This window comes from Sipha flava, unplaced genomic scaffold, assembly GCF_003268045.1.
Source record: "Sipha flava isolate LNK unplaced genomic scaffold, YSA_version1 37_pilon_pilon, whole genome shotgun sequence".
NCBI lineage: Eukaryota > Metazoa > Arthropoda > Insecta > Hemiptera > Aphididae > Sipha > Sipha flava.
The window spans coordinates 2,319,453-2,343,868 of NW_020273087.1; the positions used below are offsets into that span (position 1 = coordinate 2,319,453).

Sequence of the window (24,416 nt, forward strand, 5' to 3'; positions counted from 1 at the left end):
AAATGGAGCCCTACAATTTAAGTCTTAAAGTAAGAGGTTGATGTTTCTGAAATTAAATGTAATTTATTTTAAAATATTTGGTAAAAAATAAATTATGTTTCGTAATAGAAAAAATAAAACTAAATTTTCGTGCAAACACTTATTATGAAAATATAACAGCTAAAATTGACTATAAATGTACAAATCATAAATAAATGAAGCTATCTGAGAAAATATATGAGATCCAATGAAAACCATGGGGACTAATATACCTCAATATTAAATTTAAAATTAAAGTTGAATTTATTAATTAACTATACAATATAATTTATTTAATAAACCGACAGGTTTTGTTTTAAGATAAGACCCAAAAGTATTGTAGGCACCTCATAAAATACATTTCTGCGCACTCCAATATTTAAGTATAATACAGTATGCTTTTTGATCCAATTACGTCAAAAAAGTCGTTGATAACGCATTTATGTAAGTAAGCAGAGTGAACGGTACATTTATAAACGTATAGTTATGTAGGTACATTATACGTACAAACGGTCGCGCACCACGGAGAAGAGAAATAGTGAAAGATATATATATATATATATTATATGAGAGATGGGGGAAGAGAGAGAGAGAGAGAGTGAGAGAGAGTAGAATAGAGTTTCTCGATTTTGGATTTAACGCGCGTAAATACTGACAAAGGTCTGTGAGGAAGAAGCTTAACCAGCTCCGCGGTACTGATACGGCGGGAGAAGGTTTACAGCAGCGCGGAATACCGGTCTCTCACCGTAAATCCAACCGTCGCACACCCCCATCACCGGCTCCATTGCAGCACGCGTCCGCCGTTCGATGACGGTTGATTATGTAATGTACAGCGCGCTTCCATATAATATCGCGATCTCGCGGGTCGTCGGTGCCTTGTGTCGGAGACGAGTGGAGGGGCCGGGAGCCAGCTCTCCGGCCGGGACGAGAGCGATTGCGCTACGGCCGGCGGTGCCGTTTGGATGAGAGGAGGGGGCCCGTGAACGTCCGATATGGCGCAGCGGATCCCCCTGGGGGCGTCGCGCGTTGCGCTGCTCCGGTGTCGATAACACACGGCTCGCTTCGCTTCCAGACTTTAATTGGCAGTTTTGGCGAGGCGCGCACGCCTCCTGCTCACCCGACCCACATGAGCGCGCGCGCGTATTTACGATAATCGCTATACGTATACGTGTGTGTGTATAGAGAATTGAAAATCCACTCGCGGTGACGGCGGTCCGCGGTGAGAGGGACTCCGCGCGTTCAGGTTGCCGACTGCAAAAGTTAAACGGACCGGGGCAAATCGTTTGTCTACGTGATATACGTGTTCATAAAACGATAAATGCATAATGTGATGTTATTATTGTGCGCGCACCGTACAGCTCTCAATCGCGCAGTCATTGTGTGCTGCACGCCGCCGTGGTGGTTTATCTTCACAGGGAATTGATGATGGCTGCGCGAATATTTGCCCGTTTATATCTCAACTCAAGCGCCAAAAATAAGTTAAACACTGGAGTGTGTACCTACTTGAAAAGAATTGCCCATAATTTTTTATTTCCTCGGTAATTTAACCAACCGAAATATAGGTAGGTACTTCTAGTACCTTAGCTCCATGTGCAAAGGTTGATCAATGCATTAAGCAAGAGTTCTTCCTCTCGTGTTTGATTAAAATATCAATAATTTGATAGCTCCTCATAGCACACCAACAGTAGTTTTCAACGTCCGGTCGAAGAGACCCAGGAAGAACCGTGAAAAGCATGACAAACGGAGCAACGATATCGTTTCTTCGTACAACTATCGAGTTGAATGACGTATTCGATTTTTAGAGTGCGTAAATTTGTTAGGTGTTTTGGTACAGAATTCTACTTAAAGCAGGAAAGTGTACATTACAACATTACATTACAGGTGTTTTGGTACAGAATTTCAAGTCCACCGTGTGGAGGCTGACAACTTTGAATTTTTTCGCATCCGAAATACATTTTGTAAGTTTTTTCCATGCTATTCAAAAATGTATTAAACTGTGTTGTAATTTACACATTCCTGCTTAGTTAATTTTAAATAAATACATAATTCATAATAACTTATTCTTAAATTTGATTTAAGTATTAATTTGATATTATAAAACTAATGATTAAAGTAAATAGGGCACACCATTCTACTAGTACCTATAATAGTGGTTCTTGATGTTCAAAGCGAATTGTGTGTAATTTAGTAATTATAATGTAAATGTCTATTTATAAAATAAAATATATTATCATACGTTTTTTGTCGTCATTTTTTTCTTTTTTGTACAAATTATTTTATTTTATTTCTGTGCTATTTAATAAATCGCTTTATGCTCGAATTATGCACATAGACATTTAGTATATTATATTTATTTATATGAGTATATTACCCTAATATATATTTATATTCATGAGCGTAATCAAGGATGGGGGTTTAACTACCCATGGACTCTATGCAATTATAAATATTTATTTTTTTTACATACACATATTTTTATTTTTTATGAATGTGGATACGATTTTTCTTAGTAAAATTGATCCTATCAACAACATCAGGGGTGGTTTTCGATAGCAAATGTTGTGTTAGTTCATTTTATATTTCTCAATTGTTTTTCCAATAATTGCGGAAAACCGATGAAAAATTACAAAAAAAAATATCACCATTTACGGAATGTCGAAATGTAAATAAAAATTTGAATGAAAATTGTTTCACAAATTCAATTTTAGTAATTTTTTTAGTTTCTAATTCTTCCATTTTTTTTTTCAATTGTTATTCTATTCTGACTTCGTAACGATATGTAAATATCAATTTTTATATTTTTTAAAATATCTATAGAATTAAAAATATTAGGGTGAGAAGAATTAAACGAACTATTTAATTTCTATAAAAAGATTCGCTATTGTTAGTCGTGCGTAATGTCGATGATAAATATTCTGCCCATATTTCTGGTGGAAATTCAGCGTTATTTTTTATATATGAATCTAATATATAGTCAACTATAGTAAGCTACTACTGTAAAATTTAGCAAATAGAAAACCGGATATATTCTTTTGATACGAGTCGTTATTACACCTGTACAACTAAAGACGAGCCGCTACTGACCTTTGGAAATAAAATCCTACATACACCAAAGCATTTAAACAAAAAAGCTTGACAAACAATTTTTTAAAGTTTATTATATAATTTTTTTGTAATTTAATTTTGATAGTATATATTAACTAATGCAACTTAATTTATAGGCATTATTTTTGGGTCTTATTAACAATTTTTGATAGGTATGAAATATTTTAAAATTCAAAATATGAAAAGAGTCCAGAGAAGTGGCGCTGCTAATCGAAAATTAAAAATCAAAAGGGAAGAAAAAATTGAAAATGACATTAAAAAAACCAAATGTATGTCTAATTTTTTGAAGTCGGACTTATTACTTTTAAAAGTACCGCATTTATAAAAATTTATTTATTTTTTTATTACTTACTATTACTAACTATTTAGTATTTAATGTATATTACATTTAATTAAACTGTGATATACATACAAAAATTTGTGTTTTGTGAAGCATGAACAGTGGTATTCTAAACTTGAAATAAAAAAGTTTAGGCAGATAATTTTAACGTGCAAATATTGCAAGACGTGCAGTCTTTTTTGTAAAACCACATTTTCAGTCAATTTTATATTGGTCTTTTGGTAAGTGTCGTTTTGCGCAGTTACATTGCCATTTGATTATAGTTTCCATTGTTTCAGCGAATATTTTGAATAACGTGCCTTAATTCATTGTCATCGTCCAGCGCTATAGACTTGTGAATTTCACTGTGAACAAGTGTTGACATACGAGTTTGTGTGCGGGATCAATTTTATACCTTTTTGTTGTATTCATTCTTAAGTAATTACGGCGTTCAACGATTCGATTAAATATCGTAAAAAAAAAAATGTCCAGATTAATTACGGTAAATAACTAAAGATTTCTGTGATAGCCTTAAGTTAGGTTTTTTATTTAAATAAAATAATAGATACTTATCTATTTTTAATTTTTATTATTTGTATCTGGTTAAATCTAAACACTTTAAATAATAGTAAAAATTGTTAAACACCTGTGCGTCCAAGCTGTCTCGTTCGGGCGCCGTAAAACAGGTGACGTGCTACGAAAAAATCTCTTTAAAAAAGTGTGTAAAGGGTCACATGCATGAAAATAACTAACTGAGGCCACAGCAGTTAGATATAATGCTACGTCGGCACATCATATTTTTTCTGTTTCAAGCAAGTATTCCTCAAAACATTTTGTGATCGAGAGAAGTTTCGGTTCGATTCTCAATCAGGTTTTTTGTGATTTTTTTTTTTATCACGCCTATTTATTTATTTTAATTACCTTAGTTTTCTCACTTAAAACCGACCAATACTTACATATGATTATGTTGTAGATAGCGAATTTCATCCCATGAACCATTAAAAAAAAGCACTTTTGCCAATAATTTTTAATGCCAGTAATCATGTGCTTCTGAAGATAAATATTCAAATACTATATTGTAAACTCAGTAACTTTAAACCTTTTATAAATCATGCATAGTAATTGCTCGTATTTGCTTATCACATCGACGATACCAAAAGGTTACACCTCACGTAACTGACAGTTCGATAAAAAGCCGTATTATTATAAATAACTAAATAACTATACTAATAAATAATAATAATGAATGGACTATATTTTTTAAATTTTACATTATACACTTTGTATAATTTACAATTTTTAGGACAACATCCATTACATGATCATATTTAAAATATTTAGCAGTTAGGTATCCTCTATGGATAATACAATGAATAGGTATAAAATCTGGGAAATTAGTATCATTTTTTAAAAGTCCTACTTATCCATTTTTACAGCCCACCATACTAGGAGCTTCATCAGTTGAAATGCTCATAATTTTGTTTAACGGGATTTCAGCTTTTCGTAGTGTTTCATCGAAAGCAATCTTAATGTCAACACCCCGAGTGGTTTCCTTTAATGAAATTAGATCTAACAACTCTTCTTTCACATCTACATCCCTCGTAACATAACGAACAAATATGGCTAACTGAGATTTATCTTGAATATCGGTAGATTCATTTAAAGCTAGACTAAGAAACAAACAATTGGCAATGTTGTTTTTTAATGTACTGAAAATATCAAAGGTAATTGTTGAAATACGCCTCTCTATTGTATGTCTTGAGGATGGTACATTTTCAACCATTTTTAAAAGTTTTTGATTTTCAGGATTTAAAACAGAAATTACATTTAAAATATTTTTTTTTTATATACTCGCCATCCGTATTCGGGCGTTTTGCTCGAGCATTATTAAAGGCAATTACAAAACTTGCTTCTCACTGTCATCTGCCTCGTTAGTAAACATTGTCATAACATTAGTTTGTTTAGCAAATTTTAATTTCATCGAACATAGCTAATTTTGTCTCAAATCAGAATCGATAGGAAATTCTCGACTAAATGTGCTGTGATTGGTTTCTTAATGACGTTTTTAATTACTGACCTTAAACTGTGATAATATAAGTTGACATATGAGACAAAATGGTTTATCGTTTTACTGTATGAAAAAGTATAACTCTTCCCATTCTAATTTAAATTCCCGTTTTTCATCTTCATATTTACGTTTTACCGCTTTTTTAGAAATTGACATCGTAACTAACTTTTGCAATATATACTGATAAAATGTTACAAATATTTCATAAACAAATTAAGGTGTTAACAACAGGACTATTCAACACAGACTATTTTAACAACGACATAATATATTGGAATTCGTGAGAAAACTTGTAATCTAATCCAAACAAAATAATATTGAAGTAATATAATACTTAATTTGATATGTTTATCGGCTCTTGGCTATTTTTATTACTTTTGGGTTGTAAAAGTACAGATTATATCAAATTATATATAATTATAAAATGTGTTTACAAATATTTTGGCTCTTGATATCATTACATTTATATATGTGGCTTGCGAACAAATTCATCTTGGCCACCCCTGTTATATACTATATACATTAACTATATTATAGACTTATCAATTAAATACAAGAATTCCAACAGCGAAATTGGACAGTGGTTGAAATGGATATTCGGTTTGCCATTATTAAATGCAGAAGATGTAAGTGAAAGCTTTATTGAATATTTTATGTCAGTCGTTCCTGATGGCCCAAGGTTAAAAAAATTCTGCGATTATATATGTGATAATTATATTGATGAAACATTAAAATTGAATCCAAAAATGTGGGCATCTTCAATTTCTTCCGAACGAACTAACAATTGCGAATCGTTTCATTCGAAACTTAATACCCAATTCAATAAAGTACATCCTAATATATTTTTGTTTTCGCATGTATTAAATTTAAAAATTCAAACTGATACATATATAATAATAAGAGGGCTCGATAATACTAAAATAAGTAAAAATTAAAATTATGAAAAAAAAATATATATAGAAACAATTTTTGAAGAATATTTAAATAAAAAAATTAATAGATTTAAATATATAAAACTGGCATCTATGCACTATTCTGAAAAATAAATCAATTAATATTATTATTACATTTTAATTATTATTCATTTTATTTGTACTACATTATTTTTTATTTTTTGGCGTTATACTATGTACTTACAAAAATGTTTGAATTATTTTTTGAAATGCTTTTATTTAAACTTAAAAAAAAATATGGTTAGAACGATTAAATTATTAGATTATTATGATTATTAAAATTATGGTTTATTAACATCATAAACGAATTTCCGGCAAAATTGATAGCCGGCGGAATCAATAAATAAAAAAGTTCGGCGGAATTGATATTAAAACGGCGGAATCGATAACACCCCGGATGGGCAACTGGCAGCCTGCGTACTTTTTTTCTGGCTTGTGCTACATTTTCACATTTTCAAATTTTAGTTTTTATAAGTATTTAATTTAATCACGTTGGTTGCAAAATGTAGGTATTTTATTTTTCTCTAACATTGAACTCCAGCTAAATCATTATAATATAATATACACTATGTCGGTATAGCTAACATAGTCAAGGTGTTAAGCACTTATTTTATTGTACTGGTTCAGTCGTAAAATTTTATTATTTAAAATAAATGTTAATGGTCAATTTCAATGACCCTCTTTTAATTTTTCATTTTTTTACTATGGCCCCCCAGGATTTAAAGTTCTAAAAATTGGCCCTGTTGTTACTTTGCCCATCCCTATTTTATATAATTGTACAATTTAGGGTACTTGTCTGTTATCCCTACTACCGCTCGATGCCGCGACTCTTAATTCTGTTATCTCGACTACTATAGTACTATCCAGATAGTTCCGTATTTTACATAATACACGTCATGAATTGCCATTTATATTATAATGTAAATTAGTGTAACGTTTATTATCAGTAATCACATAAATGATCACAGTAGTGGAGAGTTATAGTATAAAACCACGATTTAAGATAGTACTAGGTATCTTAAATCGTGGATAAAATATAAAATCATCAAAATTATCATTAAAATGGAAAGTTATTATAATATAAAACAAAAAATCATCAAAATGATCACAGTTAAAGTTGCATAAGTCTAAAATTCTATTTTTTTGTGACCAATTTTCGGAAATATTTTTCAATATGTTATCGAATGGTTCTCCTTCAATGTTGTCTTCAGATAAGACTCCAAATGATGGCGTCTGGTTCCCCTATTATTTTTATTTCTCCATTTAGCGGAGCCCCAAACACGTTCGGCGTGGTAATCGAGATAACAGAATTGAGTAGTTGCGGTAGTAGGAATAACAGACAAATACCCAATTTAGTCACGATAAGCGAGTCAGTTGTCCACACATTGGCGGTCTGCACAACTACCCCCATCCCGTGCTGTCCATAGTGTGTATGTGAATGTTTTAATTTTTTTTTTTTTTTTAATGTATGAAGTTGATAGTTCAACTTTTTTTTTTATTATTTATTTATCACCTTTCCTCTCAGAGGACCTCTACAGAATTGAAAAAAAATTACTTCTGTATTAATCATCAGTATCCATAATTTGTGTGTTAATCGTTGTACGTTTAAATTACCTACTCTAACTGTTTACCTTTTAATTAACCAAGTATGTAATCCTTACGAACAATGTATTGAAAAAAATATATTCAAGACCCCACGTCTTGCTAATTGTGCGTACAAAAGGAGGGGCTCTATTTTATTAAGCCGACCAAGTAATGTGTGCGCTAGCCAGGCCGTCGTTATGCTAAGGCATTCCATACTGCACTGCGTTTTACCGTAGGATAATAATAATAATCTACTGTTATCGTCACGAGTCCAAGTCGTTTCACAAGCATTACGGCGAGACGCCAACAAACACAAATATTCATATTGCCATTCGCCCCGATTGGAATGTAACATTGCGAACAATACCACGGCGAGCCGAAGAACAGACGTACGCGGCGCGCCATCTAGGAACCGGCGTGACTGAAAACAACACTGCATCGACCGGGGACATCATTATTATCATCACGATTATTACTATTATTATTCTCGTCGGGGCACGTCCGGAGTGTAGCGCATTGATATAATATTATTGTAATGAATTCCTCACCCCCCTCCTCTACGTTTCGATCGTAGCGCATCATCCCACACGCGCGCCCCGCTCGGCAAACTCGGTGGTACCGCACGACCGCCGCCGCAGCCGACACGGTCCCCACCGCCGCCTACTCGCGACAACACTACGCGGCACCGGGCACGCACGCACACGCGTTCGGCCGTCCAACGTACGTATACGTATATACTTGTTATAATAAAGAGTTGGTTTGACGTTGTCGCCGCGGCCCCAAGATTACCGGCGGTCATCGCCGCGCAATAGTCACGAGTCGCCTCTCCGCCAGTCGCTATCAGTTGTCGGCCGTTGGGTGTCTGCTCGTCAGCGTAGCTCAAGCGTTCGCCTTCAACCCGTTTTTCGTCCGAACTTCTCGCCCCGGACAGTAAGTACCGACGGGATCGCGTCATTTACCCCGTTGCCGAGCGCCCGCCGTCCCCAGATCGAGTCCGCGGCCTGCGGTCGTCCCTGCGACGGGCAACATGTTCGCCAGTTGTTCGTGCGTGGGTGTGCGGTGCATAATTTTTTTATTTTTATTTTTTCTTTCCTCGCGACCCGGCCGAATGCATCGCCGGACCATATGCCGCGTCCGCTGCCCACGCTCTGCTGCCCTGTGCTCGCCGCAGTGTTTGGTCGTGTCCTGTAACGCATTACCCTAAGTTCCGTTTCTGTTTCAGTGTCCAAATGAAGCGTTTCGTTGCCATTGCGTTTCTGTTGTGTTTGTCGTCCGCACACAAGTCTGCCGACGTCAAACACAAATGGTGGAGTATCCCAGAACCGGTGGCCACTGTTGGCAAGCTGTTTTATTTCAAAATACCGCACGACTCTGCCGTCGATAATACCAGTCCTGTTGATGTAAGATTTCTCCATTAGTAATATGCATCTGGTTTCAAACTTTAACATGAGTTATTTTTTATGACAAGTAATAGCATAAATATATCAGAGACACTTGACTCTATGTGATTTTAATGCAGTATAATTTATCATCTTGTAGAACGTTAAAATTATCTATTTGTTATAGTCTAATAATGATTCTTAATACACAAATTTTAATCATCATTCCTGGTTCATAAATTAATATACTTTTTAATATACTCATGGCAAATTGAAAATAATCTTATTTTGGCTTATTTCACTATGAAATTATTTTTATTTTATTTGAGAGAATATTATCGCACATTAGAATTGTTTACTTATCATGAGAGAAATGAAGGATTTCATGATGGAATTTATTTATAAACTTTTATAAATTCAATAATTTTAAATACCATTTATATTGGTTTTTATTTATTCTTTATTTTTTATGTATAAACAAATAACAGATTACTCAGTAGTCGTAAATAGTAGTAGTTGCCAAATGATTACACATGTATGCTTTAAGGTATTTAAATGTTGGCATGTTACTGTCTATTAAAAAAATTACTTGCTTAAATTATTTTTATTAATATAAAAATAATAATTATGTCTTACAATTATTGTTTTCTCTCCTAGTATTAACGCAATTATAATTTTTACACCATTCAATAACTAAGTATTTATTTTCATATTACGGTTCTTTATATATTTTCTCGTGTAATGTAACATTCGTTTACAGATTTGTTCAATTTAATTAACAGTTTAAAATTTAATAGTTTTTAGTAATGATATCAAATAATTGTTATATTGATATGTAGTATGAATTGGTGTAATTATTATATTTCATTATACACTTGTAAGCAAAATTATAAACAAAAAAGAAATTGAACTTGTTTTAATGACATTTTATTATTTTAGTTTGAACCTATTTGATAGTCTGATTTTATTCACTATATTAGTGGGTCTACATTTATTTTTATAGAACAATACATAAATTAGATTTGATGGTTTTAAATTATATTTTTGTAATAATGTTTTTAATAATAATATTTTAAAAAAAAGTTTTGAATAAATATTTTCCTACATTTAGAAATATATTTTTACCTCATTTATACAATATTCTAATTTATAATATATTGTTCATTGTATTTTTTTAAATATTTGAAATTTAAATAACAATTAGTTAATTAATTACAACAATATTTAAATAGTTTATTTAATTCGAAGGAAAAAGATAACACTTTTTTATTAGTATTATTATTTTGTTTTTGAGTAAATAGAAATAATTGTTTATGTTTATAACTTGAAATTATAGTTATAATATTGTTTAAATATTATTTTGATATAATAAAATAAAAGATAATTTATAAAATATTATCTCAAATATAACTGTTTTCATTTGATATAGTCTTATTAAATACAATGAATAGCAATTATTATTGTTTTTAATCTGTATTAGTAATTTAACTTAAAATGTAATTTTTAGTTATATGTCCCAACTTTTTGTGCATTTGTCATCAATATTTTGTCTTATGAGTAAAGCCTACCATCGATAAACAATTGTTCTTGGTATTCAGCTAAATTTGTTTTAAATATTTGATAATTTTGGCTTATTGCACATTAGAACATACTTCTTAGTCACGATTGTTAACTAATCATAGTTAAATATTATTTTTCAATAAAAATAATTAATAAACAAAAATATTACAATTTAGTTAATATTAAACAAATCATATTCTAACCTTATTTTTATGAAATGTATTATTGTTTTATCATTTTAACTTAGACTATTAAAATTAAAAACCTAATGATAATAACGGTTTATTATATTTTAAATTGTATACACTTTAAATTACTTATTTTAATGCTAAATATATTTATTTTATGATTTACTTTACATTATTATTTAGATTTTAATTGTTTATTTGCATGATATTAAACAAATTAGTAAAAATCAATGTAAAATTAAACATAAAATCTGTAAAAATGATTTTAAATTTGAAACCATTGATTATACAAATTAGTATCATACTTCTTCTTTTTTTATTTGAATAGTCCTAAAACACCATAATTATTCAGATGGTATTCTGTAATTAAGTACTTTCATTAAAGTATAAATTAAACTTTAGTTTTTTATTTATTTATTGAGTTAAAACTTAAATCAAATATTTAATAATGTATTACAATGTTTGTAGTAAATTCAATATTTTATATTTTTATTTAGTTTTTGGGTCAAGATGGTGGTGGTCTTCCAAGTTGGTTAGTTCAAGTTGAGGGTGAACTTCAAGGTATACCTGGACCTGAAGATGTTCGTGATCGTTTGTTGGTACGAGCAGGAGACAAAAGTCGTCGAATGGTTTCCGATGTAGCATATATAAGAGTAGCTCCACTTAAATGGAAAAACGTCAGAAATAATGTTTGTTTAAATTATTCAGGTTTTCTCATTGTAATGCTAATTATTTAATAATTTAAAAATATATTTTAGAAACGATGTAAAAATACTGAAGATTCTATTTTACTTTGCCTTGTTATTGGTATGAACTTTAAGAGTATACAACCATTGCAAAGACTTATTGCACTGAAAAATTTAGCAGGATTTTTTAGTCTTCCTCAAGTAAGATTTATGTATAACTTAATAAGTCATAAATGTTATTAATACAATTTTTTTTAGGATTCAGTATTGTTGGTTCCTCAAGAGAGTGTATCTTCTTGGTTAATAGATTCATTAGTATCATCTGAGCGTCAGTCACATAAAAAACATCAATTCAATGATACATCTTTTGTCCTATGGGAGGTAAGTGTTGCTATGTAATATTGATTAAATTTGATTTGCCTAATACTATAATAGTAAACATTGTATGTACTAAAAATGCCTTAACAATCTTTCCCATACAACGTGAAAGTGGATTGCCAATTATTTTATCAAAATTTTATATATTTATTTCATAATTAATTTGTAATTGTTATTCACATATTTATCATTAGGTTCTTAAATAAATCTTCTAAAAAGAATATGTTCACATAGGTCTTTATTCTAAAATGTTTGACCATACTTGGTTTATACTATACATATATATTTTATTTAAATTGTGTATAATAATGAGTTCATATAATGTAAATAATGTTCATAGTAAACAATAAATAAATTTAAAAATTATGTCAATTCCAAAAGTTAAAAATTTGACAAAATCCATATAACTTAATTTTTTAATCTTCTTTGTTCACTGTGTTTATATTAATACTATTTTATATTTACATTGTAATTCTTATTTATAATTAAAAATAATATATATTTATTTTTTATTAGTTTTATTGTTAATTATAAATTAAAAAAAACTACTATTCATATTAATTTAATACATTTAATTATAATCATAATATGATATTATGTTATAATATAATTGACAATCTTATAGTTTATTATATAATTTATAGTAAATAAGTGATATTACAATTTAATGGAATATTAATAATTTTAGGTTGGCTGTGGAAGAGATATTTGGCAAGAACATATTGATCATGTACGTCAAATGCAAAGTAATGCTGTTGATGGCACATTATCTGAGGTATTACAACTACCAGTTACCAGTTGGAGATTAGTAAATTCATTGAACCCCTTACGAGGCCGCCGTCAAGTAAGAATAAAATTAATTAAATGTTATTGAAAGTAACCAGTAACTAATCATATGAATAGGTGACAGATGTGAAACTTGAACCAACTTTAGAAAACTTTGAAACAAATAAGTTTAATGATGATCTATCTGATGATGATGAAGAAGAAATTGTTCCTGATCTAAGATTGCCAGCTATTGAACCATCTCCATATTTTCTACCTGCAATGTATGATACTGACCGTCTTCACAGACATCATCGTAGAGATGAATCAACATTAAATATACTAAAAGGCGTGATAAGTTCTACACCTGTTCAAGTAATTAATTTTAAGTTTTGATAATCATAATTTTATTTAATTCTTCTAAATATTTTATTTTAATACTTGTAGAAAACAAATTTACCTGCAACATTTGATACTAATGGAGTTGTTGGGTTTTATGAAAATATTCAGCCAACTCCTACAGTCTTTGAGCCTAAATCTTCAACTCCCAATACACAAGAAATAGCTGTATGTTCTATAAATAATTGTTATGTATTTTATTATGTAATTAACATTATTATATAATTTTTAGGAATCTGTGGATATGGGTGAACCAGTAACAACCATTATGGTTGATGAAGAAAATACATCTGCTGGAACACCCAGCTTAGTGACAGAAAAAATAAAGGATTTACTTACTGAAAATTCTATTAGCACTTCCCCTACTACAACAATCAATGGAGAAATTCCTAATACACCACCAATTATTAAACATAAATTGCCTAAACTCCCTATAATAGCTGGCAAACCATTCAAGTAGGTTTTTAGTGAAATAAAATTGTTATTCCTATGATTAAATCTATTAATTATGAAACCAGGTATCCAATTCCAAACAATATATTCTATGATGCTGAAGATGGAGATGGAAAATACTTAAAATTATCAATGTTGAACACTGATCCAACACTTCTGTCTTGGGTTGAGTTTGACACTGAAAAACAAACCTTACTTGCTTTGTATGTTATAAATAAATACTTAAAATTATTATTCTTCTAAAATTAAATTAATTTAATAGACCATTAGAAGATCATGTTTCAAAATGGGAGATAGTAATTGAAGCAATGGACTCTGGAAAACTAACTGTAAACAACACTTTAGAATTAGTTGTCCAACAATTGCCTCATTTGCGTGCAATTAATCATCAATTGACACTACAAATGCGCTTAAAACCTGATTCTTTAGCATGGAGTCATCCAGTTAATTGGAGTTTAGATATCATTGACAGAATTGGTGCTATTTATTCAACTGATGTAAAATTCATTACAGTCTTAGATTGGCCAAGAACTGGTGTTCTAGAAGCAAATAAAGATAGACCTGTTGTTCAATTTACTTGGACTAATGACACATTACCTCGTGAAAATTGTCCCAATGATGAAATAAATAAAATTATAGGAGTATGTTTATCTTATTTATTGTGTCCAAACATTTTAAAGTATTAAAATGTTTTTTTATAGATTTTAAAACCAGAAAAAAATAGTAAAACAAAATCAATAAAACCATTTGGTTCTTCAGTTATTCTGGAAGACATTAATTGGCAAGGATTGGGAAACTGTGCTTCAACACCTTCAATTTCCAGCATAAATTATCAACCAGTTTTACGCAATCCTGTTGATCTTATTAATGCTACTTATGGGCAATTATTATCTTATTTTGTGCCAGAGGTAAATTATTTTTTTAATTTTATCAAGTATTTAAATGATCAACATTTTTACTGAATTTATTATATGGTTATTTCATTTATACTTTGAAGGACACTTTTTATGATCCTGATGTCGGTTCTTCAAGTGGTTTAAAATTGTCATTAATGACTATTGATCGCACACAAGTGCCATCTAACAACTGGTTACAATTTGACACTAAAAATCAAGAATTTTATGGAATTCCATTGTGGGGTGATAAAAGTTTTTCTGAGTATCAACTTGTGAGTAATTATTAATATGCATTTATTGTACTTTATTGTATATAACTATTTTTTATGTTTTAGATTTGTACCGATAGAGAAGGTACAACAAATCATGACAGTCTAGTGGTATCAATTCGAAATTCAACAAAGCCATTACCATCAGCTGAATTTGACATGATATTTAATAAGCCAGAATTTAAGGAATTCAATAATTCAGCTAAATTAAAAAAAATATTTGTTGAACGAATCGCAAAACTTTTTGGAGATAAAAATACATCAAATATTGTTGTTCTTGAAATTAGTTCAGTAAACGGTTTAACAATGGTAAAATGGTATAATAAAACATTAGAAATTGATCAGTGTGATGAAAACAAAATTCTTCATTTGAGACAGGTATGTTTTTATTTGCAATGTTTTATACACTTTTAGTTTTAAATTACGGATTTTTTTTTTTTTTTAAGTGTACATTTTAACATTTTTAAACAACATTAATATTTATACCACTCACTAATGCTATACTTATTAATAAAATGTATGGCCATAGTGTTTTTATTAACTATAATTATTATTCTAGATTTTATTAAATGAAGAAGAAAAGTTATCGGTAAATGTTACAAAAATTATGAATGAACCATTTGAAATAGTTGGAGCACATGTAACACCAGCTGGTATTTGTGAAGGAGGACTAACTGAAGTACGCCCGCCAAAAACTACTAATGTTACACCTCGCGACGACAATATTTTATTTTTATTTGACTCGTCAAACCAGTATTTCTCAACATTTATTATTCCTGCCATCATAATTTTAGCTATGATGCTAATTGCTGGATTATTAGCTTGCTTATTATATCGTCGAAGACCTTCATCAAAATTAAGAATGGGGGATGATGAAAGACAAAGTTTCCGAAGTCGTGGTATTCCAGTCATATTCCAAGTGAATATAATAAATTATATTTTTCAATTCAATATTTATTAGATTAAATGTTTTTACTCAGCAATACACAGTACTCTGTGTAAAATTATTATTATTATATATTATTTGTTGATTTATGTGTACGGATAATTTATTTTAAAATTTTGCAGGATGAATTGGATGAAAGATTAGAACCTACAAATAAAACACCAATAATTATGAGAGAAGAAAAGCCACCATTACCTCCTCCTGAATATCAAAGATCACCACCAATGGTAACCACAGCTTTACTAGCTGACACAGAAGACTCACCATATCAACCTCCTCCACCACCTTTCTCAAATGTTGGTTCTAATCATAGATCAAAACCAACTTCAACACCATCATATCGTAAACCTCCACCCTACGTTCCTCCTTAAAAGTCTGATTCTAAATTAGTTTTTTAAATTGGTCTCACACATCAATTTGACTGATCATTTCCTTTTAGTCATTATATGGAACTTTTGAACCAAGTTTCCCATTACATTATTGTTAATGTTATCATAATTTCAATATTAATTAACAAAAGTAAAAATAATAATTCAAAATATTATTTTTATTATATATCATCATTGAAATATTTTTAGTGTTTCAGTTATTATCATATCAGTATAATTTTTTTCCATAACTTTTATAAGTATTTTTTAAATTCTAGTATAATATATGTAATATAATTATAGAAAGATAATATCCGCCATCTCTCAATAATTTCTCCATCGCTCACTTTTGTTTTGTGTATAGATTAATATTTGTATTACAATTATTCATTAATTATAATTATACATTTACACTAATTTCATACTGGCAATATACATTATATATTTTTTTTTATCTAATTTTTATTTTTAAACTTTATTTTTTCATAATTAATTATTAATGATTTTACATACCTGGGAAAACTAAATAATATTATATTATTAACTTAAATAATTTCTGTTTTTATTACCCGGTGTGAATATTGGCTAATTATTTTTGGTTTTAAATTAATTTTGTTGGATATGTTTTTATCGACCTATATCCAAATGAATATATGTGTTGCCTCATTCTATAGGTTATGTTAATGTATTTTATATAACTAACAAATTGTAAAAAATTATATAAGCAGATGATAAATGGTTATTATTTTATATTATAGCTTGCTAAGTAATTTACAAAATAGTGGCTTTGATGAATAACATAAAACTGTTACTTAACAAATTGTGTACAGTGATTTGACAATATCATGTAATCAAGTATGTTTAATTAAATAAATTTTTTTTTTTAGAAATCATTGTAGATAATAATAGATAATGTTGGTATTTATTATTCTTTAATGTTGAATTATTATGTTGTAAATTATAAGTATTATAAAAATATTTCTTTTTTTCTTATTTTGTTTATTATTTTAAAAAATAGATTATCTATAATAAAATGAAATAAAAATTGAAAATTATTAAATGGTTAATATTAGTAAATTAATATATAAATAAACAAATACTTTATGTATACAAATAAATAAATAAATAAATAAAAGCTTTGTCTGAAAAATTATTATATTTATAAAATACAACTGATTTCTAATTAAAAATTCAAATTGGTTGACTTTGTGTATATCTGTCGATGAATTTTTTTATTCAAAATCTATTGTACTTTACAAGTATATAAATAATCTAAAATTGTATTTATTTATACCTATATATAAACTAATTGTTTATTTTTTTATATAATAGATTATTTATGTTGGTAAAAACTATCGTAAACAAACTAGTTGTATGTATTATAAGTTTTATATTAAGTATTCAGATCAGTGCTGTTTCCAGGGTAAATTATCAAAATTTGAAAACCCCTGGGCTTAATCAATATCCACATGAAATTCAATAAATGTCAGTGGTTAATGGATTCTGAATAATAATAGAATCTTAATACAAAAATAAACATTAATTTACCACATAGTATCTGTTAATAATATCAATAAATATTCAAAATAATGTTATTTGTAACATTATTCTAACAGTCAGTGGTAAAAACGTTTACTTTGTAATAATTGATATTATCTAAAACATATTTAAATTCTATGTTGTTGACAAAATGTTTGGAAATATTTTCATTTACACAATATAATTATATATACACAAGCGTCCTGTTTACTCAGTTCTCGAGATGGCACTGATTTAGGCACAGATCTATAACTGGAGATGATTTGTTTGAAAGGACTAAAAGATAATAAATATACAATTAATAAATAATAAAAGTAAATTATGAATTAAACTTCGAAATTTATTAATTCTTGTTGATTTTTAAAATTAATTAATTCTATTTCTTAACAATAATTTAAATTGCTGATTTGCAAGATAACACAACACTAAAATGTAAAATTGCAAATCATCTGTACAAAGTTTTTTGTAAATAATTTGTTTCTCAATGTTTTTTTAATAATAATTTTATAATGGAACAATTAATGATAATTCCTTGTGTAGTCAATTTATGAATTTAACAAATTATGATTACAATATTGATTAAAATATCAATGAATTTAAAAAAAAAATTAATAATATTTAATACATAATAAATTAATATAATGTTGAACACAAATTAAGAAGACCTGTGCTGATATTTTTTATGTCTACTATGATCAGATTTATGTTTTCTTTGAGGAGATTTAGATTGCTTACTTTTTTTAGTTTTATGTTGCCTAGACCGATGACCATTAGAAACTTCTTTTTTACTTTTCTTTTTTCTGTTATGAATTCTATCTTCATTTTCATTTGATTTGGTCTTACCTTCATGATATTCTTTATATTCTCTTATATTAATCACCTTACTATTTTTATTATAGTCACTTTTGGTGACTAAACGAAATGAGTTTTCACTCACTTTTTCCATTTCTCCAGTGCGTGCCATTTTTACAACTACTCTTGATGCTCCTTCATCAAATCCTGTCACTTGACCATACTGACCATCCAGTCTACCAAGTGTAAACTGTAGGTATGATCCTTTATTAAGTTTCAATTCTTCTTCAGAATTTAGTTTCTCTTGCACAGTTCTAATTAATTTATCAGCTCCTAAACCCATTCCCTTAGGTCTAAGTTCCGGTAAACCAGCTTTAATTACTTGAGAATTTTTGTCAGTCTCATTGGTCGATTTCCAACCCATACCCCGAAGCATAGCCAATCCAAATTTATTAACAGGAACATTCTCATAATCTTCAGCTGTAGATACTTCTTTGCCTTCAGGTGGATTAACTATCATAGGTACTTCAATGCTTTTCATATCATCATCTTTATCTTCTTCTGTTTTCTGACAGTCTGACAATATGGCTTGTACAGCCATTTCATCCAATGTTACAGTTCCATGTTCTTGAGGTTTAATTCCTGTGCCATTTTGTACTGGTTTCATTGGTTCAATGGGCAATTTTCGCTTAGCTGATGGTTGCATTGGTATAACTAACTCATGGTCGGTGTGTTCGACTAGCCCAACTACTTTGATTGATTTCTCTTCGACGCACTCAATAAACTGAACAGTTTTATCGAGAACAGTTTTTGATAACTCTGGTATAACTTTAGGTTTAGAAGATATTTGTTTAAATGAAAATGAAATTTTTTTTATATCTTCTGCCATACTCGGAAAACTTAATTTACAATTATAACAATTATAAAAGTATAAGCACAATTATCATATAATAATGGATATTAGAAGATATTACGTGCAACTTAAACAAAACTAAAATTTAAAATGTTGATAAAAATGTATTTTGAAAAGAAAGTAAATAATGATAATACATTCAGTTTACATAATTAGTGATAACTGATAATGATAGGTAACAAATAATCTCAAAATCATAGACTTAACGCTCAAGATTTGAATAAGTGATAATGATAACCGAGTGATGGCCAGCACATAGAGTAATATACTCTATATAATACTCTATGGGCCAGAAACACGGTTTTAAAAAATATCTTCTAAGACTGTGGCCAGCAATGTGGGTATCAAGACTGGATCGTTACATTTTATTCCATAGTATTGTTATTCCAAAGTGAACTAACCTTTTGTTCCAATATACTTTTATTCCAAATCTTTTTCTTCTAATGGATTTTTGTTCTACAATATATATTTGTTCCAAAGTACTATCTTCCAATAATATTTTATTCCACATGCATACTCAGGTATACGAGCAGTAGCGTCGAGTCCTACATAGTAGGATCAAAAGTTCCCGGAATTTATTTATAGAAAAAAAAACTTTATTTCTTATCAAATATCTGATTATTGGAATTAAAAGTAGACATTATTAGCTATCTATAGGTTTAGTCGTTAAAAGTACATTAGTCTCATGTGAGTCGTAATTGAGTCCATACGAAACTGTGTTTACGCATTTTTTCAAAATGTCACAATTTGAACAACGCGCTAACATTAAATTTTGTTTTAAACTTGGAAAAACTGCCGCAGACACGCTCGAAAACAGTTTATGGTGATGAAACATTAAAGAAAACAGCCGTTTATGATTGGTTTAAACGATTCAAAAATGGTCAAGAGTCACTTGAAGACGAAGAGCGAAGTGGCCGGCCGTCAACTTCAAAAAACGATGAAACAATCGAAAAAGTTAAAAATTTGGTGCGATCACATCGTCGTTTACGCATTCAAGATATGGCAAATGTATTAGGAATATCGTATGGTTCAGTTCAAAACATTTTAAAAGATGATTTAGGAATGCGACGCGTTGTTCAAATTGTGACATTTTGAAAAAATGCGTAACACAGTTTCGTATGGACTCAATTACGGCTCACATGAGACTGATGTACTTTTAACGACTAAACCTATAGATAGTCTACTTTTAATTCCAATAATCAGATATTTGATAAGAAATATAGTATTAATTTTATTTATTAGTTTAACATTGGAAAAAGTAGTAGAAGATAATACACAAAAACCAATAGCTCGTTGTGGGGCAAAAGAGTTACTTCAAAAATTAATTTCCCTTCAATCTGCTTTTTTGGTTATTTTCTGGAGTGATATTCTCGAACGATTTAATATGACAAGTAAAAAGCTCCAGCCTATCAATATTGATATATTTACTGTTGTTGAACTTTACGAATCTCTGATTCATTACGAAATAGCAATTCGAAACAGAAAATCATTTAAAAAGCTTGAAGATCTTGCCAAAGAAAACTCATATCAGTATGTATAATGAATCTGAAAATCGGAAGAAAAAAAGAAAGTTGCATAGTAATGAGACTAATTCCAATATCACGAATTTTACAAAGCAAGAATATTTATACATCAACACTTATATAGTTGTTATTGATACATTATTGCTTGAATTAAAAATAAGAAAATCGGCCTATGATATTATATTGAAAAAAATTCTCTTTTTTTTTTTAACATCGAACAATTATCTTTTTTTTTTTTTTTTTTGATAAAATAGAATATTTACAATCTGTAATATTTATATACAATACAATAAGTAAATTTGATAATAAAAGTGAAAAATATAACTTGAGATGGCGTGAGGAGGGAGGACCACTAGTGTAGGTACCCTCTAGTTTGGGGTGGAGAGTTTTTATTAATTAATTTAATTTTTTTTTCTTTTTTTTTTTTTTGGTTAATATTCAGGATTTAGATCTCGACACCAGTGTCTTTTTAATCGACGTGGGGGGTTATTTGGTATGAATTCATTGGCTAAGTTGGAAATCAATGGATTTGTGTGATTAACTGCTTTGGTGTGAAAATTTTTGTAGTAGTTTTTAGCTGTTTTAGAGACTGTTTCAATTTTAAGGATCTTTGTGTAGTGAGAGGTTTGAGACGTACCATGGCGCAGATGTTATTTGGCGAAGGGAGATGGACTGGAAGGCTTGTATAGTCCGTATTTGAGAGGATTTGGCACAACCCCATATTTGGATGCCGTAGGCCCAGATAGGTTTTAACATTGATTTGTAAATTAATAACTTGTTATTAATAGAGAGTTTGGATTTGAGGATAGGCCGTAAAAGATGACGTCTGGTGTTAAGAGCCTTTCTTTTGGTTTTGAGGTGTGGGCCCCAGGTTAGACGCTTGTCTAAAATTAGACCTAAGTATTTGATTTGGGTTGTGGATTGGATTGGATTGTTTTGAAAATAGACTGTAGGTAGAACAGCTTTTCTTAAAGTAAAAAGAATGTGAAAGGATTTATCTGTATAAATTTTTATTTTCCATTTGATGGACCATTTTGAAATATTATCAAGATGTATTTGGAGGTTTTGGTATGCTGTTTTGGGATCAGAGTGGGATGAGAGGATTGCCGTGTCATCGGCGTAAGTGGCTGACAGTGTGTTTTCGGAGTTGGGAATTATCAACAGTAAAACTTCAGAAGAGTGCGGAAATACTACAAAAATCGTATCCAAAAGATTTGGATATAAGTTTTACTAATGAAGTTATTCAATTTCAATGACACTTAAAAAATGTTACAATTGATGCTCCTAAAACTATAAATGAAAAGTTGCAATTTGTAAAATGCAAAGATTTAATTACTGTGTATCCGTATAATGAAATAGCGTTGCGAATATTTCTTTCAATACCAATAACTAATTGTACATCGGAACGTTCTTTTTCTGTTTTGAAACGAATCAAAAGTTACTTGAGATCTTCAATGACCGAAGACAGGTATTCCGCATTGGCAATTTTGTGTATTGAATCAGAAATAACAATTACACTGGAGTTTGATGAAGTTATCAATAATTTTGTTAACTTCAGGAGCAGAAAAAAAAATGTTTTAAAAAATAGGTACCGTTTATAATTTTTTTTAAATATTGATATAAAAAGTTATTTTACACAATTTAAAATTTTTAAAATATAAAAATATTCATAGCCCTTAATTTGAAATTTGTTTGTTTTTTGTATGTACCTATATATAATTCCTTGAGAGTTGGAGGGGCGGCTCATTTTTGTTGCCCCAGGGAGTCAAAATTCTGTATATGGCCCTGATTATTTCATACGTGTCATGATGACGATAATATCCCGGATTGTGATAAGAAGCGCAAGCTAATCACCTATCCATTATCAGCTCAAACAGAATAAATATATAAATTTATAAAATTGTTGCACAATTAATTAAAAAAACTACTATTATAAATATTTTACACAGAATAAATATATAAATGTATAAAATTGTTGTACAAATAATTAAAAAAAACTACTTTATAAATATTTTAAAACATTTATCCAACTAAAACCTTTTTTCGATATATCGAAGACATAACATCGATGTATTTAACAAAAACATCGATGGTATTTGTCCATCTCTAGTGGTACATCGTGTCTTTTGTCCACATCAACATTTTTGCTCTGTACAGGTCCAATCCTTTCACTTGATTTTAGTCGGCGTCACAACGTTTTTATCTCTTACCCGAACAACTTTTCACTATTCAGTTTTTAATTTTTCATTATTGTATGCCTTCTACTTATAAAATCATGACGTTATTAAAATGGACCATTTTACCTATGACGATTTTTACGATTTTCGTGGTGATGTACAGCCAAGCCTTGCAAAATCCTGAGAAGAAAGGACCTAAGGTCACCGACGTAGTAAGTGTATTGCACTCTTCAATGAAGTAATTTTTTCGAAATAATAACAACTATTTATAACTGTCGTTATTTTTTCATGTGATAAGGTGTGGTTTGACATCAAAATGGGATCAAGTGAACCAGAGCGTGTGGAAATTGGAGTGTTTGGTGCAACCGTTCCTAAGACTGCTCAGAACTTCATTGAACTAGCAAAGAAACCAGAAGGTGATGGGTATAAGGGCAGTAAATTCCACAGAGTTATTAAAGACTTCATGATCCAAGGAGGTGATTTTACCAAAGGTGATGGTACTGGTGGCCGCAGTATCTATGGTGAGAGATTTGCAGATGAAAACTTCAAGCTGAAACATTATGGTGCTGGATGGCTATCCATGGCCAATGCTGGAAAAGACACTAATGGATCTCAATTTTTCATTACTACTAAACAAACACCTTGGTTAGATAGTCGTCATGTTGTGTTTGGCAAAATTATCAAAGGAATGGTAAATATTTTATGAACATACAATATACAACCTTTACTGATTATTCATATTGGACTTATTTATTTATAGAAAACAATTAGAAAGGTTGAAGCAACAAGTACAGATTCTAGAGACAAACCAATTGAAGATGTTATAATTATTGATAGTGGACACATTGTTATCCCAGAACCTTACCCGGTAAGCAAAACTGATGCTACTGAATGATTTAATAATTCACATGAATCAAATTATATTAACTATATTAAGCTCATAATAAAACAAATAATTTTCATAGGAAGTATTAAATAAAATATTGTATTAATAAGAAACCTAAGGCAATTATCTACTTAGTTATTAGTTAATAAATTATCTGTTAAATTCCATTTTTATACATCTACTTAATAATTTAATGTATACTGAAATATGTAATTGTGTCAAATTCATCATTGTATAATTTTTTTTTTATAT

At 29.6% G+C, this 24,416-nt stretch overlaps 3 protein-coding genes across 3 annotated transcripts; 2 read left to right on the forward strand and 1 right to left on the reverse strand.

The window, feature by feature from the left end:
* The first annotated feature begins 8,866 nt into the window (after positions 1-8,866).
* On the forward strand, positions 8,867-16,465 carry LOC112688120 (dystroglycan). The gene is made up of 16 exons (XM_025561157.1): positions 8,867-8,977; positions 9,270-9,447; positions 11,672-11,863; positions 11,933-12,061; positions 12,119-12,241; positions 12,927-13,082; positions 13,142-13,378; positions 13,451-13,570; positions 13,635-13,858; positions 13,921-14,058; positions 14,118-14,496; positions 14,557-14,763; positions 14,853-15,023; positions 15,087-15,398; positions 15,580-15,939; positions 16,089-16,465. Exons 2-16 carry the CDS (start codon positions 9,277-9,279, stop codon positions 16,335-16,337), a joined length of 3,168 nt encoding a protein of 1,055 aa, XP_025416942.1. The 5' UTR covers positions 8,867-8,977; positions 9,270-9,276; the 3' UTR covers positions 16,338-16,465.
* A 2,022-nt stretch (positions 16,466-18,487) lies between these two features.
* On the reverse strand, positions 18,488-19,692 carry LOC112688121 (G-patch domain and KOW motifs-containing protein). The gene has a single exon (XM_025561158.1). It carries the CDS (start codon positions 19,552-19,554, stop codon positions 18,529-18,531), a length of 1,026 nt encoding a protein of 341 aa, XP_025416943.1. The 5' UTR covers positions 19,555-19,692; the 3' UTR covers positions 18,488-18,528.
* A 3,663-nt stretch (positions 19,693-23,355) lies between these two features.
* LOC112688237 (peptidyl-prolyl cis-trans isomerase 5) lies at positions 23,356-24,389 on the forward strand. Its single transcript, XM_025561336.1, has 3 exons — positions 23,356-23,490; positions 23,577-23,969; positions 24,039-24,389. Exons 1-3 carry the CDS (start codon positions 23,356-23,358, stop codon positions 24,171-24,173), a joined length of 663 nt encoding a protein of 220 aa, XP_025417121.1. The 3' UTR covers positions 24,174-24,389.
* The last annotated feature ends 27 nt before the right edge of the window (positions 24,390-24,416 follow it).

What these genes read in the sequence shown, in the direction of transcription:
- LOC112688120 (XM_025561157.1), top strand. Translation starts at nt 9,277, where the DNA reads ATGAAGCGTTTCGTTGCCATTGCGTTTCTGTTGTGTTTGTCGTCCGCA. An exon ending in CATCTTTTGTCCTATGGGAG is followed by an intron (nt 12,242 to 12,926) that starts GTAAGTGTTGCT and finishes TAATAATTTTAG; the next exon opens with GTTGGCTGTGGAAGAGATAT. An exon ending in ATAGCTGGCAAACCATTCAA is followed by an intron (nt 13,859 to 13,920) that starts GTAGGTTTTTAG and finishes TTATGAAACCAG; the next exon opens with GTATCCAATTCCAAACAATA.
- LOC112688121 (XM_025561158.1), bottom strand. Translation starts at nt 19,554, where the DNA reads ATGGCAGAAGATATAAAAAAAATTTCATTTTCATTTAAACAAATATCT.
- LOC112688237 (XM_025561336.1), top strand. Translation starts at nt 23,356, where the DNA reads ATGCCTTCTACTTATAAAATCATGACGTTATTAAAATGGACCATTTTA. An exon ending in GACCTAAGGTCACCGACGTA is followed by an intron (nt 23,491 to 23,576) that starts GTAAGTGTATTG and finishes TCATGTGATAAG; the next exon opens with GTGTGGTTTGACATCAAAAT. An exon ending in GCAAAATTATCAAAGGAATG is followed by an intron (nt 23,970 to 24,038) that starts GTAAATATTTTA and finishes ATTTATTTATAG; the next exon opens with AAAACAATTAGAAAGGTTGA.